At 43.2% G+C, this 16656-nt stretch overlaps 1 protein-coding gene and 1 pseudogene across 4 annotated transcripts in view; both read right to left on the bottom strand.

The window, feature by feature from the left end:
* The window catches only part of LOC106971588 (collagen alpha-4(VI) chain-like), a 123546-nt gene that overhangs the window by 92418 nt on the left and 14472 nt on the right, over window positions 1-16656 (bottom strand). For all 4 annotated transcript variants that reach the window (XM_053221467.1, XM_027061871.2, XM_027061870.2 and 1 more), the window contains exons 2-5: window positions 15642-15730; window positions 11654-12256; window positions 7667-8272; window positions 3094-3723 (exon numbers count right to left, since the gene is read on the bottom strand). In XM_053221467.1, the coding sequence (XP_053077442.1) occupies window positions 3094-3723; window positions 7667-8272; window positions 11654-12256; window positions 15642-15717 (1915 nt within the window). In that variant the 5' untranslated portion in view covers window positions 15718-15730. The remainder of the gene's footprint in view (window positions 1-3093; window positions 3724-7666; window positions 8273-11653; window positions 12257-15641; window positions 15731-16656) is intronic.
* On the bottom strand, window positions 8280-11639 carry LOC128315304 (collagen alpha-4(VI) chain-like; annotated as a pseudogene).

A 16656-nucleotide genomic window follows, 5' to 3' on the forward strand; every position in this document is an offset into this window, starting at 1 on the left:
ACCTCTCAAAATAAATTCATAGACTTTTAAAAAAAGAATGAAACATAATTTTCTCCTTGCACCTCTCATAAAAGGTGGGCCAGCCGTGTGTCATGCATCTCTAGAACGCTTTGTTTCAGGGAAGAATCAAGAGCCTTTTCATGTTTCTTGGCTGAAAGGGAAGCGGTCTGAGGCTGGAGATGGGCTTCCTTGCTCAGGCCTTCATTTGAGAGGATCTTGGTTGACCCAATATGGAGTATATACTTATACTTTTAAAAATAAGTATTATTATTTATCTGAATTAGATTCAAATGTAACTGGGCATCCCCTATTGTACCTGGAAATCCTACCCCAGCAGGGGAAGCACTGGAAAGGTGTGGAGATAGTTATCCACCTCTCTGGTAAAGTGTTTTTTGAATGCTTGGCGAATCGAGGGGAAGTTATAGAAAAAGAAGGCAGAAATTCAGATCTTGCTGGAAGTCAGCAACCACTGGTAATAGGTATGTGGCTGGCCTGAGTCTGAGAAAAAGACCATGGGGCAGGAAGGGGCATCTCTGGAGCCAGTCCCATGCAGCAATGCTCCAAAGACACTACACTGTAGCCCAGGGCCTTTGCAGTGTCCAAAGGTATCCCAGAGCCCTGAAGACTGTCTGGCACTACACATTCATGCCACTCTTGGCAGATGGAAATTTGAGGCAGGAAGGCAGGCAGAATAATTTTTACAGTCTGGATGCTGCTATGCATCCATATCTATTACATACATAAAGTCCTTAGCAGAGTATCTGACACATAGCTGATGACCAATAAATGATAGATAATATGATCTTGTGATCACCCAGGACAGATTTCTGGTAAAACTTCCCAAACTTCCATTTGCCTCTAACCACTGTAGACTTTGGGCTGATGTTCCTGATTCCGGGTTTCATGTTAGCTGCTGTGCAGTCTGGGAATGAAATCAACTCTCAGCCTTATACTGTCTATGAATTAGAAGAGAAAAGGAGCTTCTCTCCCTGTCCCCTACAGATTGTAGGGAAGGGTGCACAAGGAAATGAAATTCATATTTAATGATTTTGTTTCTCATTCCCAGAACAGAGAAAGGGAGTAAAGATACAGGCCAAAGTGAAAGATGGGAGTTTATTTAGATATTTTAAATCTCTAGACTTCAGCACAAGTAATCAAGAAACTATAAAATTATTTAATGATTATTTTTCAAAAAAGACTCAGTGCTTTTCCCCTGATGATATAATCACAGCCTTGAATTTTTAAGTTAATTATTTACATTTTAAGTAGTCAACTTCTATTATTCTGATCTGAATCTTAGAAATATTAGCATGGGTGGACAAAAATAGACAAATAGACAGACAGACACAAAGATACTTGTAATAACCAGTAAGTGGAACATTAGGGATTTAAAATTCAGGCAGTTTGTGGGGTGCCTGGACAGCTCAGTCGGTTAAGCATCAGACCCTTGAATTTGGCTCAGGTCATGATCTCAGGGTCATGGGATTGAGCCCTGCGCCGAGTCCCAGGTCAAGCCCCAGGTCGAGTGTGGGGCCTATTTAAGATTTTCTCTCTCTGTCCACCCCCACTTGCTCTCTCACTCTCTAAAAAAAATATATTTAACAAAAAGCTCAGGCAGTTTGACTCCATGGTGCATATACTTAACTGCTATGTTTTCTCGGGTGTGCTTTTCAAACTGCATATGCAGTAGGAGCTCTCCTAACCAACTTCCTCTGAAGCAGCTCACCAGATAATTGACTTTCTCCCTTCCCTCTATAACACATGAGTGATGCCCACACAATACACTGAGTTCCCTCCCCTTAGAAGCCCCCAAGGGCAACATTAAACAGTTCTGCTTCACTCAGTGGAAGATGTGAACATTAATAAAGGGAAACCTCTCTAAAATGGACACAGGAAAGTAGAAAGGGGAGCTCTCACACCCTACCACTTGTCCATTACAGACCTCAACAGAAGAATCCTCAGTAGGAAAGAATCAATTACAGCCCCAACAGGAAAAATATGAATAATGCATCTCCTACAAAAAACCAACTACCCCAGCAACTCAGCCAATGAGAAACTGCCATCATTTTGAACTCTTGCATTTTTTCCAATGGGCTTTTGTTCAGAACAATCCCTCCTGATTTCTCCCTTCTTCTCAATAAAATAGCATTCTTCTCCTTTGTTTGTTGGACTCACCCACTGTTACTGTGCCTTGCTGTCCCTCATTGCAGTTCTCTGCTATTCCCAAATAAACCCATTTTTCCTGGTAAAATAACTGACTCTTTTATTTGTAAGGCCAACAAAGAATAAGCCTACCAAGAACAACGTGAGTTTGTTCTCAGCCTATTTATGGCAGTTTTGTTACTACAAGTACACAACAAATCAAATATTGTGCAGATCAATAGGACAGGAGTGTGAATAAAAGAGGTTTATTACATCTATGAAAACCAGGTTAACTGCTGAGAAAAGACCCAATGAAAGTAAATTGTTTTAAAGGAAATTGTTGACGTACAAGATAGCACTACAAAAATTGAATTTTTAAGATCGTAAAAATAGGGATTTCTATACTCAGCTGTTTCAAAAGCAACTAAGTTTTCATCCCACTTTAAAGAAACTGAAACTGGAAATTATAGATACCATTGGATGATTGATGAAGAAAATATACAGAACTCCAATCAGCTGGGCTCAGATGCAAAGAAGCCTCGGTCCTCCACAAAAGATTGGCAAATTAACGTTCATTTATATTTTAAAGTTAAAATCTTTCAATTTCAGGAATGTTGGTGTCTTTTTAGAAATAATTTTCCACTTCAAGTAGCTTAAGATTTAGTAAATCCATACCTAGATCCCTAAGGCCTCTCCTGTAAATATACATAGATCTTCATCAAACTGATAAAAGGGATGAGAGCCAAGAAAGGTAGAGTGAGGCATGTTCACTCTTTATATTCTTTTGGAATCAAAACACAATAAAGACTTTGTAAGTTTTGTGTTCCTGTTTTTTAATAAACTGACCCTGAAATCCTTCCTTGGATGAGGAGTGGAGGATGTGGGTATATGGAACAAACAGAGTAAAGATTAAAAAAAAAAAAAGATCAGATTTTGAGAAGGTCCTCCTACCTTCTTTCAGGGCACGGCCAATCCCAGAAATGGAAACACTGTTGTCCACAATCTCAGAGCAGAGCTGATTCTTAATCTTGCTCCCCACAACAGAGAGTTGCAGAAAGGATTCCAGCGAGATGACATGCTTCCAAGGAGGATATGATGCCATCATCTCCAGGTCCTTTCTGTCTGAGGCAAGCTGGGTGCCCACCACATAGATGGTAACCCCTGCCCTGCGGAGGAGAGAAGCTGGAACAGACACATGGTCTTGGGAGAAGCCTTCTGTGATGACCACAGCCATCTGCTGCACACCCTGCTTCGACCGGCTACCCTTCTCCTCAATGAAAACCTCGTTCCTTAGGAAATCCAAAGCAGCACCAGTTTTGGTCCCTCCACTTCTTCTCCGGTAGGTTAATTTGTCCAAATGCTCCAAGATTTTGGCTTGGTTCTGAAATGCATCCAGGGAAAACTCAAGCCGTGGCTCCTCACTGTAAAATACCAAGCCAATTCTCACAACATCAGGATGAACGCGTAGAGAGCGGACAGTGGTCTTTAAGAAGTTGACAACTTGTTGGAAATTCGACTGCCTGTCCTTGCTGAATTCCTCAATGAGGAAGACTAAATCAGCTGGGACAGCAGTGGGACATACTGTAAACAAAAACAGAAAGAAGGGCTTTAGGATGAGAACAGAGTAAAAGATGATACTCATTTTTGCATCATGCTACATTTTTGCCATATTTTAAATTATTTTAATTTTTATTTTTTGAGAGAGAGAGAGAGAACACATACGTGTGCAGGTGAGGGAGGGGCAGAGAAAGAGGGACAGAGAGAATCCCAAGCAGGCCCCATGCTGTCAGTGCAGAGCCCGACATTGGGCTCAATTTTATGAATCCCTAGTGCATGACCTGAGCTGAAATCAAGAGTCCAACACTTAACCAACTGAGTCACCGATTTTTGCTATATTCTTATGTTGTAGTATGCTACATTTTTAAATTCTGTAATAATATATTTAGAATCAAAAATTCTAATAAATATGTTATACTAACTTATACTAATGAATTTTAGAATTTAGTAGAAGCCTTTATTTATGACCACTATTTGGCATGACAGTCAAAGAACATCACAGGTTTCATACCTATTGCAAAATTTTTCACTGGAAGGAGTATTCACATTACTTGCAAAATATGTAAATATATGAATATCCACAAGAAAGTGCTTTAAGATCATTTTTCAATTCATCAAAGTTCATTAAAAGCATCTGAGTCTTGCTTGACTAGTTTTTTTGTTCATTTTTCTAGTTTCAGGAAACACTGGGTCAAATTCTCTATTATAGACCTAAAACCTCCTTGATTTAATAATTTTTCCTCTTTGGTACAGAAGAAAATAAGAAATCGTGACTATTAACTTGCGCCCCTTTCTCTGAAAGATCTCATGTCATTTCAACAGAGACAACATGAAATGTTGCAAGTTCCTATAAAAAATCTTTGTCCAAAACCTGGGCAAACTTTTTCACTTTGCTATAAAACAGCCTTCTCTTGAATCTTCCTCAAATGGGAGAATGGAGCTGTAACTCCATAAACTCCCTTCCAAGAGGAATGCAGACTCCTCCCATCCAATTTAAGGCAGTTCCTAACAGAAATCCACTGTGTCCACACACCAAAAAGGTCCAGATCTGCTTTGACATGTGAAGACAGAAGCCTGCCTAGCACAGAGCAAAGCCACACATGCAGAAGGCTGAAGCCAGGCTATAGACAGCTGGGCACTGTGACACAAAGTTTAGAGAAGCCAAAGAGTAACCTTGTGACTTACCTGTGGCCTCGTGATGTCCTGTAATTTCCCCCTTTTTATAAGGAACCAAAAATTTTGCCAAGCCTAAAACACTTTCTTTAGAAACTCCAGGCACCTTTGACTTCTCCTTTCCTTCACCTGCTAGTACAAAGTTATACCTGCTAGTATTATAGCTGACCCTTGATCAACATGGGTTTGACCTGTGCTGGTCCTCTTACACACGTGGGTTTTGTTTTTAAGAGTTGACCCCAAAAGATGCAGGTCACCCAAATCTCCACAGACACAACCAAAGGCACCCGCTGCCCTCTGAGCACCAGGGAGGCCTGCTGAGGCTGTCGGCAGCCCCCTGGGGCCCCAGAACTGGGCAGGGCCACAGGTTGCCCTGCATGTCCATGAGATGGTCAGGTAAAGTGCCAGGGCTGGGGCAGGAGGCTGGGCTGAAGCAGAGGAAAACACCCAGATGGCAGGGATGGCACCGTGTGGGGACCCCTGAGCCCCTGGTGTACCCGCACCCTTCCCCTCCATTCTCTGCTCACCGAGCTCCCAGGCAGACCTCTTTCCATGTGATGCCCTTGCCCCTGCATCTTGCAGAGGCCAGTGCACTCATGTGTGGCCACAGCTACCCATGGCCACAGGCTGGCGCTACACCTCCAGGCAGATGGGGCAGACGTACTGAACCTCAAGGCTATATGTATGCCACCACCCATGGGCCCACCTGGCAGCTGCCCTTACCAACCCAAAATCACCAGGCTGTGCCACACCTACCCTGTGCAGCCCCTGGCCCAGCCTGCCTGTGTGCAGATTTTTTTTTTCAGTACTGTAAATGTACTTTCTCATCCTTATAATTTTCTTAATAACATTTTCTTTTCTCTAGCTTACTTTATTGTAAGAATACAATATATGATACATGTAACACACAAAAACGTGTTAATCCACTGTTTAGGCTATCCATAAGGTTTCTGTCAATGGAAGGCTATAAATAGTTAAGTTTTGGGGGCATCAAAATTTATATGGAGATTTTCAAATATGGGGGCTGGGGTAAGTGCCCCTAACCCCTGAGTTGTTCGAGGGTCAACTGTATTCTCCTTTCAAGTTGTTCTCATTATCAGAGGCACCACAGGGCTAGACCCAGCCATCCTATGTGGCTAGGGGACAGCTCAGCCTTAAAGTCCTTCTGAGTTTGAGGTGTCCTGTGGAATGCAGCCTGGCCCCTGAAGACTTCTTTAAAGACCACTTTGGTCATGTCATTTTTCCTGCTTAAAAGCCTACAGTTACTTACCAGTACCACTGGGACCCTTGGGGGTCCATCCTACCTCATCCAATCTTATCTCTCACTACTTCTAAACCCTCCCCCTTCCTCCCATTTGTTCCATTTTTCCACTCTCTTCCCCATTTATCCAGCCCATTCACATCTCCACACCCCTACTCTTCCCCTTACCAAGAGTAGCCTCCTCCTTTCTCCCCATATATTAAAATCATACTTATTATTGAGGAACCAACACAATTCCTCTCAGGTCAGATTCTCCATTATATCCTCCTTTCTACTTCTACTTAGTGTAGTGTCTGGAAGGTGCTTCTTAGTTCTTTATTACCTCTACTTAGATTTTCCTCATGTTGTCTCACATGTGTTTGTCTCTTCCGCCTATAAAATTCCAAGGACCCTCAAGCTCTACATGTTGAGAGGTCTGGGCAGAGCTATGATAGTTCAGAGAAAAAAGGGATTTATCACATCTGTTGTGAGGATCAACTAGAAGCTCCACCAAGAAAATAACGTAGCTACTGAGGGATAAAGTTTTGCCTGTGGGCCTTCTAGGCTGGTAGTACAGTGTATTCAAGGGCAGAGACAGTGGTGGGAAAGTATGACAAGTATACAGTAAAGGCTGAGTAGTTCAGCTTGGCTAGTGATTAGAATGTATAAAAGGACTTAACAGGAGCTAAGTCTCCATGGTTCTCATCCCCAGGGGACATTTTGAAATATACGGTGGTGTTTCAAATTGTCATAAGATCTGGGGATGCTACTGGCAGGAACCAGGAATGTTAGGCCTCTCACAATGCACAGTACAATCCTACACTATGAATTGTCCCACTCAGAATGTCAATAGCACCTCCCTTGAACATCTTGAACACCAATTTAAGGACAGACTTTGTTTAATCTCTGGGGATAAGCCTGAATGCTCCTTTATCCTGAAAAAGGCATAGGGTAACTTGAATTATTGTGCAGAAATATTCACTGCCTACACCTCACTTCCATGGGAGGAATATACTTCCTTAATCCATTGATGATGACATAACTATATGACTTGCTTTGGCCAATGGGATATCAGCAGATGATGATTCAGAGGTCTTAAAAGTGCTTATGTAGTTGAGTTTTCTCTCTTGCACCTGTGTAATTACCACGGGAAGAATATGCCCAGACTAGCCTAATAATCCCAGGAGGAAGATGAGAGCTATGGAGCGAAGCCAAATGTAGATCAACCAACCCTCAGACAAATCTCAGATCCGTGAATAAGCCCAGGCAAGATCAGCAAAGCCATTCAGTTGAGCCCAACAAAGATTAGATGATCCCCAGCAGATCTGAGAAAATAAATGATTCTTTTTTCTGGATGGCTTCTTAAGTGGCGTCATTGTGACCACAGCTAACGAATATAAGGTGTGTGCCTGAGGGAACCCCATTCCTCCTCCTCTTCCCCATTCACTGATGTTGAATCCCAGTACTGAATCCAGAATGCCCCCTTCTCTGTTCTTTCTCTCCAGAGTATCTGAGACCTCTTGGTGGCTCACACACATAGGGACCAAACCTTACCTACTACAGCCTCCTTCTCGGACTCAATCCCAAACTCAGTCTTCCCAGTCCCTTGGATCACCACACTCACATCCTGCATAATCTGTCTGACTCCATCTTGTCCTTGCATCTCAAATACAAGGGGTGGGGTTGCCATCCCCTCCAGTTCTCTCTGGACAAAGTCCTGTACACCCACAGACATGACTTTCACGCCTTTCTCCCTCAAAGTCTGTGCGGCCTCCCAGACCTCATCTTCAGATTTGCCTGAGGTCATAACCACTGCATATTGGGGAACACCCTGGAGAAACCGGCTTCCTGCTGCCTCCTGGAAGAAGGTCCGATGAAGGTATCGCAGAGCTTTGCCTGTCCTCCTGGAGCCACCCTGGAGCAAAAAGTGTCCGTGGATGTGCGCAATCATCTCATCCTGGGTCTGATAGGTATTGAGCAAAAATTCAGTGTGACCTTGACCGCCATACTGAGCCAGTCCAATCTGGTACTTGTCCCTGCCAACATCCAGCAGGCCAACCACTCTGGACATGAAATTCCGCATCCACTGGCAACTCGCCTGTGATGTGTTCTGTGAGGTGTCGGCAAGAAAGACCACATCTGCATAAGCCTCGGTGAACTCTGGAATTAAAGAGAGAAGAAGGAAAGAAAAGACACAGAGGAGAAAGTCAATCAAATCAAGATCGCGTGAAAATTGGATACAAGGACGTGGGGAACATAAGAGGGAAAGGTCCGCTCTTTTTGTAACACGGTACGTATGGTACTCCCACCTCCTCCATGTGAGACTATCACGAGGCTCTCTCCCTCTCACACTCCACTTCCTTTGCTGTCTGCTTTCTTAGATGAAAGTACCTCTTACCTGTTCTTCCACCAATGAAAGAGGCAAGGGAAATGGACACATCCAGAGCAGTTATTTTGTGCTAGCAATTTTTATACGTTGCCTGATTTAATCCTCATCAACCATCCTAGTAGGCAAGTGTCATCTTCACTGTACAGAGGAGAACACTAAAGTGAAGAAGTGAAACCTGCACATCGACACTCACATAACTAGAAAGTGGCAAAGGAGGATCAAAAACACAGGTCTTCTAGACTTCCTCTGAACAACATGGCAGGATGTCCTTTTCTAGCTGTGAGAACGGCATTCATCCTTCAACCCTCAGCTCCAATGTTCCTTCACCCGGGAAGTCCTCCCAGGTTCCACGGTGATGGCAACCGACTCCTTCTCCTGCCCTCTCACTACACTCTGTGTGTCCTGAATCATACTGTAATTACGTGTCTTGGTCAGAATATTGGATTTTGACATAGCTGCTTACCTTTTACCTTACCCTCCACTGCCAAGCACAGAGTCTGAAGAATCCCTCCTGAGAAATCCTGCGGGGTGTTGAAGTTTTCGGTGTCGAAGAGAAACTTCTCAAATGGCTCACTGGCTATTTTTTTTTTTTTGCAGTTCCTGAACATCCTGCACATTGACCCCTACCACATACACAAGAACTCCATATTCTTTTAACTTGTCGGCTGCCTCCTGGACTTCATCATTTGACTCCCCATCTGTCACCGGGATAACTATCTGAGGAACCCTGTCCTTGGCCCGGCTGCCAGCTGCCTCAGTGAAGTAGTCTATCCTGATAAACTCCAGGGCACTGCCTGTGTTTGCTCCTGTACGGTAGGGAAGATTCTGGATCTGTTCCAGGACCACACTCTTCAGAGGGTACTGGTTCAGCTGAAAGGCTGGGTAGATGTTGTCATTATACTGAGCAAGTCCCACTCGGACCTGATCACTGCTGATGCCAAGCCCCAAGACAACAGAGTGAAGGAAGTTCTTCACTTTCTGGAAGTTCTGGGGTCCAAGGCTGGCTGAGATGTCTACTAGGAAGACAATGTCTGCCAGGACTGCCTCTCTGCAAGCTGCGAGAAAGAGGACAAAAAGCATGGGGGTCTGTGGGGCTTCACTCAAAATGCTCAGAACCAATGGAGCTGAACGGTGTGCAGAAAGGAGAGCAGTGCCAGCCAGACTACACTCCATGACCCTCAGTCACCCTAAATGACAATGCTCAGAGAAGTGACAACATTCCCTGAGCTTTTCCTTCCTTCGACTCCATCATCTTCTGAGGCTTCTGTCCTGTTCTATTGATACCTCCAGTCTTAGAATCCATTTGGACAATCCCTTGAACCTCATTAAGAAGAAAAACCCTTTCATGAATGTAGCAGCGTGCTGAGAAAGAGGTTTTCCTCTTCCCAATGGCATTAAACTTCATCTCTACAAGTGTGCTGCTAGCAACAGGTCAGAAAGCTGGAATATACCCATGTATTCCATGATACATCTCATTATAGCTCCATCACTTAGGAGCCCTGTGCCCTATTTATCACTCACCTTTTTGAGACTCAATTTTCTTCCCTGCAGCACTGAAATCTTTATACCAGCCCTCACACTTTCACAGAGTTGTTTTGAGGATAAAGTCAGATAATCCACTGTAGTACAATCATTAGTGCTCTGCCCAGGTCCTTTCGCATTCCTTTTTCCCATTTCTGGACACTGCTTTTTGGAGGACTTCTCTTCAGCTACTGGGGCTGCCTTGCCTACAGTATAGGAAAGCCTAGCTGAAGCATAATTTTTGTTCCTGAGTTCTCCTGTAGGATCAAACCAAAACTACCCTCTGTGGAACTTTTACCTGAAGTCACATCCTTCCTTTCTTTCCTCTGCCTCTCCATCCTGCACCCCCCACATCCTTACCAATAAATTGTGGGAGCTCTTCCACAATAAATAATGTATAGCCAAATCCTTGCCTCAGGCTCTGCTTCTGGGGAACACAATCTCTGACCCTTGTTCTATTGGGATGGATCTGCTCTAACAAACCTGAGATCAGATCCTAGCTCTGCCATCCAGTTATGTTACCTTTGGTCTCAGTTGCCGCGCATGAAAAATGCAACTAACAATACCAATTGCCTTACACATCTATATAAGAGTAAATACTATTTGCCCTACATAGCATACACTCCCTTATGTGTCTAACAAAGAATTGCCTTAAGTATCTACCTGTCTGTCAGGTGAGCAATGCAAATAAGTTTGGCAAACTATATAGTACCCAAGCAGGATCAAATGGGTGAAAAATTTTAGCACTTCTTCTCATCTACCTATCTTATCTAGAAATCCCAAAATAATGAATAAGGAATGAAGGCTCTATCCTCTTATGGATTTTGATGAAAACCACTAACAAGTTTCTCTTCCTCTGCTCAAAGGTCTCTGCTTTCTGATAGAATTAAGTAATTAATTTGTAGAGGATTTCTGCAAGTTTATGCCCATCACCACCAACGGAAGTACAAAGCTAATGATAGTTACGTCATCACAAGTGATGAACACAATGCTTATCACCACGATGCTTATCACTTCTGAAGGACTGAGCACTGTGAGAAGCACTCGACTTGCACAATTTTACTTAAAGCTTGCAACAACTCTCTGAGGCAGGTCCTACCATCCTGGGAAGAAAATTTAGATTCCCAGAGATAAAGTAGCTTGTTCAAATGGACACAGTGCAAAAGTGGAGAACTGGAATTTGAACCCAGACCTTAGTTCTCCCTAAATTCATTCTCATAACCATTACATTATACCAACACGCTGGCAGTAAATTAAATAAGCTTCCTGGGGGATCTGCTGCCCCTCTCTCCTCCTCTGCCCTGCCCCCCATCCAGACAACATGGATAAGTTAATCTAGGCATAATAATATAATTCTGGGTACAAACATTCTTCCTTCAGAAATGGACTTACACTACATCTGTATATAGAACGAGCATCAGGCCCACAGGATTTATTTAAAAAGTTGCTAAGTCTCTGGTCAATGATTGGAGAGGAGCATAGAGCACAGATAGCTTAGTGAGACTGTAATGCTAAAATTCAACATGCACACATATGGGAAATAAGAAGGATGGCGGGAGAGATGAGTAAGAGATAAAGGTTTGAGCTCTGTGACTTCTAGATCAGAAATAAGAAGGGGAAATCCTCTGTACCTGGCAAGACGTAGCCGGCAGGTTGAGCTGCCTTTGCCAAAGTATCACAGAGCCGTTGCCGCAGCTTCTGAGCATGACTGCTCAGATCAGAGAAGTTAGGGACAAAGGAGGCAAACTTCTCCACCGGACTGCTCGCAATCTCCCTGAGCTCCGCCAAGACTGCATCTTTGACACCAACGGTATAAAGCAGGACGCCTGCCTTCTTCAATGCCTCCGCAGCTTCCAGCACGTGGTCCTCAGATGGGCTGCTGCTGATCACCACGGCCACCTGAGGCACACCCTGGCTGGCCCGACTCCCTGCTGTTTCCTGGAAGTGGTGATCTAGGAGGAACTGCAGGGCCAGGCCCATCTTGCGGCCCCCAGACTTAAATTGAAACCTTTGAATGTGTTTCAGCACATCGCTTTTGCGGTTGTAGGTGGAAAGGAGGAATCCAGAACGAGGTACGTCGCCGTACTGAGCCAGGCCCACGCGGATGGTCTCTCTGCTGACATTGAAGCCATTCACCATGATGTACAAGAAGTTCCGCACGTCACGGGCATGTTGGGGGTTGATGATGGTGTCCACCAGGAACACAACATCTCCCACAGAGGCGTCCCTGCAGACTGGGGAAGAGAGTCAATTCAAGATAAAACATCACAAAATTGCCAGCTCCTGGCTGTGAAATCTCTCTCCCCATTCATTGCCTTTACACCCCGGAGATCTGCCTGCACAGCTCTTTGACGATAGCTAATATGCACGGCTCAGGCACACCACCATCTTCCCTTGCTGCCTCATGGCTACCCTCGTTCACCTGCCAGCCTCTGTTCCATTTTAACAGACTCCTGACCCCTTCAGTGAGATCTCTGACCATGGCCCTCCACCCATCCCTTAAACTTAATAAAAGAAACCACCTTTCTACCAGCAGAGGATGCTGTTGGTACCTCACCTAGATCTCTGCTGGTGGGCACACCTATGCCCAGCTGCTTCAAGCACTACAGTTAACTGTTCCCCTCTGAGACTTTGTCTAGAGACCAGACCCTGGCTGAAAGGAACAGCCACATCTGAAGACACCTGGAAAGTTACACTGGCCAGGTGGCCAATGTTCAATCACATGGGGATACAAACACCTGGCCACCTTCCTTTAACTGAAATAATTCATGGTGCTATTTATGCTCTAGCATCTTCCATGGCTCAGGCCAAGGTTGCATTTTACCTGAGACTACATCCTTGCTCGGCTTATTCACCTCCAGCTTATCTCACTTCTCTCTTTCCCTTATAGGTTTCTCCCTCAAAATAACACATTCACCAAATCCCTGTCCCAGGCTCTGCTTCTAGAGACCCGAACTAAGATCAGCTTTCCAGCTTTGACCTCTGGCACTCCCTACCTACCACCATCCCCTTTTAGTTTGACTCATGGCATTACCATAAGTGTGGCTCTCATTTGTCCTTTGGCTCCCTGAATTCAAGTCTGCACTGTACAACTACTTTTCCTAAACCCAGTTGTAACCCTGGGAACCATGATCCCAGTGGTGGTCAGACAAGTGGTGATCCAGCTGGGCCCACCCTGGTCTCCAGTATGGAAGGGATCAGACACCAGGTGGCTGCAGGACTTGAGCAAAAAGCTAATCTTTCTGCTTCTCAGATTTCGTCTTCTCTACAATAAGGGTTTGACCAGATGACCTGGTTTCTTCCATCTCAAACATTACATTTCTGTGACAAGAAGTAAGTACACAGATTAAACACAGTGCTTGTGTGGACCAAAAAAAAAAAGGAAGAGGTGATTATGATCTACTCATCAGTGACCAGCATGACTTCTCCCCCATACCTCGCAATGTGATTATCTGTGATGATGGTAGGAGAACACATGAATTAGTGATGAGAGAGAAGAGAAATGAAAGCAGAAACCACCTCAAGATGGTGTTAGTTTCAAGTGGCTGAAAAAGGGGGATGATGATCCCACACTGGTTAAACACATCTTATGTTTGGTTTTGTGCCAGGAAGAGGGTTTAAATACTGCCTTGGGCTGACCCTGCACTCTCTAGTTTGATCTCTCTGCCTTCTCCTTGTCTCTCTGCCTTATCACTTTGTTCTCCATGGTCCAGGCTCCTTAGCCTAAGTTCTCAACCTGCCACGTTCCCACTTGCTATTGCCTCCAACATACGATTCCATTGAGTTTCTTTCCATTGAGTTTCATTTCTTTTCCTTTCCCTCCCTCCCCTCCCCCTCCTGATAAATTCTCATAGAATCATGTTCTTTTATCTTGGTTTGTAATGCAACATTCATTAAAGTGTTTATTCAATTAATGCCAATCTCCCCAATTAGACTGTGGGCTTCATGAAAACACATACCATAACTTTTCTTTGTCCATCACTCGTGTCTAGCCTAGAATAATCACCCCAAAAATATTTAAGGAAATAAATACTTAGGAAGAGAAAAGGAGAGAGGGAGGGAGAAAAGGAGAAGGCGTCACTTACAAGAATGGAAATATTGAACGTTAATGAAACCAAATAAGGGAATCAGAAAATTTTAGAGTTACAAATAATCTTATGAGCTTATCCAATGAAATACTGTAGCCACCAGGTACATGTGGCTGTTGAACACTTGGAATGTAGCTAGTACAAATGAGAAACTAGATTTAAAATTTTCTTGAATTTTAACTTATTTTAATTTAAATAGTCATATGTGGCTAGTGGCCACTGTATTGAAAAATGCGAGTAGAGAATAATGAGTCCAATTCATCCATCTCACAGATACGGAAAATGAGACCGAGAAAGGCAAAGTAACCCATGTAATCAGTTCAAACGGTCAATATTAGAAACCAGGTCTCCTGACATCCAGTCCATACTCTGGACTGCCATAAAGATTAAGCGAAAAGCCCATATTATAGAAAGGCAAAGACCCTGTAAGAGTTTAAGCAGAGAAGAGCTCATGAAGGTTGGTGTACCCTAGGGACACTAAATCCATTTGTCACTTCTAGATTCCAGAGTCCCACCTCTCAAGAGTTTGCCTAATCTTGGTCGTAAAGCCAAGTGGAGTCATGATTTCCGAAAAGGCAGATGATAAATGAGCTTATGGCCTTTTGAGCTTTATTTCCCCTTAGCCCTCCAGAACGCTTGAGAGGAGAGTATTCAGTGAGTGCCCCAGGAAGGGCCAACTGGTTTGTCCCCCCTTAACATTTCTTTCAGAGGAGATCAAACACAGACCGTGAAAGTATTTCCCTGATCATTCCAATCAGGAGAAACCTCACAGTTGTAGAATATTTCTTTTCAGACAAATTAAGTATTGGTTCCATCATGTGCACTTTGAGAGATATATTACATTTTCGTACATTGTTGCTTTTCTTAGCCCCTCCACAAGTCCTTTGTCATTTTAGAAGGTGTTTGAAACATGAAAAGACTGACTGTCACAGCTTCTGTCCACAAGAGAGAGGATTCAGAGCTGGAGGGAAAATTTAGAGAGCTTCATGTATTTTTCCTAACAAATAACAGTCTGTGTAATTATATATAAATATTTAAGCTTCAAGATTGTCTCAGTGGGGCTTTAGGCTACTTAACCAATCTTCTCTTCATGAGACTTTCATCGTGAAAAGTCACAACAATCTGTTAAAATAACTGCAAAAAAAATTGCAAAGCTGTCACTAGTGTTCAGTGAAGCTATCCATCTTGTAGCAACAATTACCCCTCAGAACAACTCTGCCCAAAGAGAGAAAGCAAAATGCAGAGTCAAGAGAATAGGCTTATATTTACAAAAGCATTTGACAGCCTGGTAATACATTCAGAATTAGAACATTTTTTCACATCTATTTTTTTTTTGCCGTTTGAGGTTAAGCTTTGAAAACATCAAGTGCCCGCTGTTCACTAAAAGCTTCTAGGTTCTAAGCTCTACTGAAAAGAAGCATTTCCCTTTTGTTAATTATGAAGCTTCTGTAATATTTTCTTTTAGGATTATCACTACCGCTAGGTTCCCAGCAAGGTCATCGTTTTTGGCTTAGGGAATCCAATGCATTACCCATTCTCTGTGATTTGACGAAGCCAAAAGTAGCTGCAAGAAAGATGAACTCCCAAAACATCTTCTGAATCTCCATTCTAGATATATACCTAGGGGGGGAAAAAAAACTTCGTAATTAAAATTATGTCTTCATACATTTAAAATGAGAATACCATACCATATGTTAATTATATCTCAAAAAGTTGATTTATAAATAGTGTGTGTGTATACATACAAACATATATATATATATATATATATATATATATATATATATCTCCATGTCTTTCCACAGACCAACAGAAACTTGATAAAAATAAAGGGATTGTTGCTACATTGTTTCAATTGTACAAAGAAGATGGCCTTGCTGACCCAACTCAGGAAGAATTTTGTAAACACCCAAAGCCTATACCTCAGACTTTACTGTTTCAAGTTGTCCAGATGCAGCTATAAAAGGATAAAGTATATAGGGCATGGGTTGGACTTCCATTTCACACACTGAATTCATTCAGTGGAACGTAAACATTTCTGGATGATTTTGCTTGTATTTTTATACAAGCACTGGTTGACCTTATAAACATTCGTGGCATGCAGAAATATTCAAATATCGGAGGAGCACATCTGCCTGATGAATTCAGGCTAGCCAGAAAATGTTTTCTACGTTGCCAGAAGGAGAGCGTCAGTGTCCTCCCTTCAACTTGGACTCATTTCCAAAGGCCTCCATGAAAATGATCAAGTCCCCAATTCCATTCTATTTTTTGACTCAAAGCAAGGTCATGTGTTTAAAATTAAGAAAATCATGGCATTCACATTGAAGATTTCACCTGGAACAAGGAATACCCCGCCTTTGTCTTCTTAGCCAGCTCCCCTCAGCATCCTCGAAGGTTAAAAGTAAGGATTCTTGAAGATAAACTGTCTGAGTTGGAATCCCAGACCCGCTACTTAATAGTTAATCTTGGGCAAGTTGCTTCACTGCCTGGCCCCTCTACCTCATAGCCTTGAAATCAGGAGTAAGTGAGCTCATTGCTGCAAAATG

Source organism: Acinonyx jubatus, chromosome C2 (genome assembly GCF_027475565.1).
Source record: "Acinonyx jubatus isolate Ajub_Pintada_27869175 chromosome C2, VMU_Ajub_asm_v1.0, whole genome shotgun sequence".
Lineage (NCBI taxonomy): Eukaryota > Metazoa > Chordata > Mammalia > Carnivora > Felidae > Acinonyx > Acinonyx jubatus.